Source organism: Lactuca sativa, chromosome 1 (genome assembly GCF_002870075.4).
Source record: "Lactuca sativa cultivar Salinas chromosome 1, Lsat_Salinas_v11, whole genome shotgun sequence".
Classification (NCBI taxonomy): domain Eukaryota; kingdom Viridiplantae; phylum Streptophyta; class Magnoliopsida; order Asterales; family Asteraceae; genus Lactuca; species Lactuca sativa.
The window spans coordinates 85,613,738-85,616,877 of NC_056623.2; the positions used below are offsets into that span (position 1 = coordinate 85,613,738).

A 3,140-nucleotide genomic window follows, 5' to 3' on the forward strand; every position below is an offset into this window, starting at 1 on the left:
GAGAAATCATCCTAAGAAAATCCTTAATGTTGCTCTATAATATTATTGTTTGATGATACAACTTTAGTGTGTAATCCTCTAAATATATCTTAGAAAACTTCTTTATGATACATATATTATGATAAGGCATTTTTAAAACAGGATAGTTAGATAAGGCTTTTTTTTTTTTTTTTAAAAAAAAAACACTGGATAGTCATCCATATCAATTTTTAAAAAATTGGACTAAAACTAGTGGTAATCATAAAGACCAAAATTGTAATTTACGCGTTAAATTATGAAGAAAAAAGTAAATAGAATACAAAAATGTTACGCTAGATGTCACATGATAACCACCTTATCAAATACAAATGTGACAGATAGATGTAAAAGGGCAATTCCTAAACTCGTTTTAAACATTATTAGCCTTCGAGTTGACTCTGAGTTCTGTAAACTAATCTCCAACAATCCATCAATGGCGTCCATCAACCGATCACTACTCATCGCTTTAATCTCAATCCACCTCACAACCACCGCCATCGCCACCGAAATCCACGATCTCCTCCCGGAATACGGCCTACCAAAGGGCATCCTACCTAACGCCGTCGATTCCTACAATATCTCCCCCACCGACGGCGCCTTCACCGTTCAGCTCAAACGTCCCTGCTACGTTAAATTCGAAGATCAGACTGTCTACTACAGCAAGAACATCAAAGGCAAGTTGAGTTACGGATCAGTCTCTGATGTTTCCGGTATTCAAGCCAAAGAACTGTTCTTGTGGCTAAGTGTTACGGGTATGGATATGGATTCGGGTTCTGATATGCTCGAGTTTCATGTTGGGGCTTTGTCGAAGAAATTGCCAGCTGATATGTTCCAGGATGTTCCCGATTGTAAGAGCAAAGCTTACGCAGAGGATGACGAATCCTACTCTCAATCGATTTAAATCGAAAGGTAATTCTGTTTTATGCCAAGTGGATCTGTGTTGAAAATTCTGATTTGATTCAAAAAGATACTTGTACTTCTGCAACTACGATGAACGACTTCAATTATGACAGATTATAAACATAATTGGTATATAGATGTATATTGATTTAGTTATCTGATTATTCTATAATCATACAGATCATCAACACAATTTTAACTGTTGCAACTTAAACGAGTTCATTGATTAATATACTTAATTTATGATTTTAGTTCTGCATTTAAGTCACCCTCTTTGGTCTTGACCCCATGATTGATCGTATCTCAAGTTATCAAGGATCATGAATGAAAATTGGCAATGGAGGATTCTTCAAGAACTTGAATTTTCATTCATACTATTGAATTTTTTTGCAGGGATTTTGAGCAAGATTTCGAGTCAAACAAATCTGTTCCAAAGTGTTTTATGATGTAACTAAGTTCCGCATAGTAAATATTTTCCTTTTGAATGTCTTAGTTTCTATGTAAATTCTCAATTGGATTAATAAAAACTTCTATTCCTTTTTTATGTTTCTAATTCTATCTTTTGTTCAATTCATTTTTCCAAACATAGAAACTTGATTGTGTTATTAGTTAAAGATGAAAACACTCTTTTCAAATTTTATATTCTAAAAGTTTCATAATGATTTTTTTTTATTATTATCAAAGTATAATAAGACACAAAATGGTATGAAGCATCAAAGGAAGAAAATACAATTATAAGAATCTAATTGATAAAAACTGGATTTTTAGGTTCAGTCTAGTCAGTAGTCTGAAAACCCGAACCAACCAAAAATACCTAAATTGATATCGTTTTATATGAGTTTAATTGATTAAATAAATTAAATAATTAATATTTATTTTCGGTTTTTATTGAAAATTAAAATAATAAACATGGATTTACGTCATCTTGTATTACTTTTTAGTATATTACTTGTTTTTTTGTTATATTTTATCATGGTAAATGAAAAAACACAAAAGATTAAATATAATATTAAAAAACTGGAAATCTGGAAAATCAAAACCGAAAAAATCAACAATTTCTTTTAACAACATCAAAAGTCAAACGTTTCTGGTTTAGTCAAAAAAAAAAAAAAAAAAAAAAAAAACCAAACCAAACCAAACATAATCATCATGTTCACCACAATTGAGAAAATATATAATTTTATTTTAAAAAATTCTACTAGTTGTAAGACTTATGTATTATATGAGTTAATATAATAAAAAAAAAAGTTAAATATAAAGATCAAAATATTTTAGAACTTTGAATTATAACAAAATAAGAAAAATAATGATTTATTATAATGAAATTTGTTTTCATCTTTTAAATTTAAACAAATATTTTAAATAAAGAAAAAAAACTAATGAGTTTTAATTTTGGGAATTTTGAATTTAAAAAGTAAGTTTATTAGTGAAATTAATATTCATTTATTGCAATTATTATATTAAAATATTATATATAATTTAATAAAATATAAAAACTCATAAAATGACATGTGGAAAAAAAATTAATTCAAAATAACCATAATATAACATTTGACAATTTGAATGCGAGTGTGACAAGTGACAAAAAAATTCTTCATTTATTAGAGAGGATTTATTGCAATTATTATATTAAAATATTATATATAATTTAATAAAATAAAAAAACTCATAAAATAACATGTGGAAAAAAATTAATTCAAAATAACCATAAAATGATATTTGACAATTTGAATGCGAGTGCGACAAATGACAAAAAAAACTCATTCATTTATTAGAGATGATTCGATGATTACAATCTCATACAAATATAAGATAAATTTTACTCAATCTATTTTTAAAATACAATGTCATAATAAGACAAAAATTGAAAGTAGAATACTTTAGGGTAAATAGCACAAAAAACACTTTTTTTTTTTTTACACAGAAATTCGATTTTGACACTATGTTTTTTTTTTTTTGTCAATTTTAACACTGTGTTTTCCAATTTGTTACAATTCTGATCACTTGATCGGCTAACCAGGTTACATGCTGATGTGGCATGATGACGTGTCAGTTTTGATGACGTGACATGCTGACATGATATGCTGACGTGTCAAAATTGATTTTTTTTCCACAAAAAACACTAAGTTTTCATTTTTTTTTTGATTTTGGCACTAAGTTTAATTTTTTATTTCAATTTTGACACTATGTTTTTTTTTGTTCCAATCGAACATCATTTATCA

The 3,140-nt window shown here is 27.5% G+C and overlaps 1 protein-coding gene across 1 annotated transcript; it reads left to right on the forward strand.

The window, feature by feature from the left end:
- Positions 1-333: 333 nt before the first annotated feature.
- LOC111887883 (uncharacterized) lies at positions 334-1,471 on the forward strand. Its single transcript, XM_023884021.3, has 2 exons — positions 334-927; positions 1,312-1,471. The coding sequence occupies exon 1, from the start codon at positions 452-454 to the stop codon at positions 917-919; it is 468 nt and encodes a 155-aa protein (XP_023739789.1). The 5' UTR covers positions 334-451; the 3' UTR covers positions 920-927; positions 1,312-1,471.
- Positions 1,472-3,140: the final 1,669 nt, after the last annotated feature.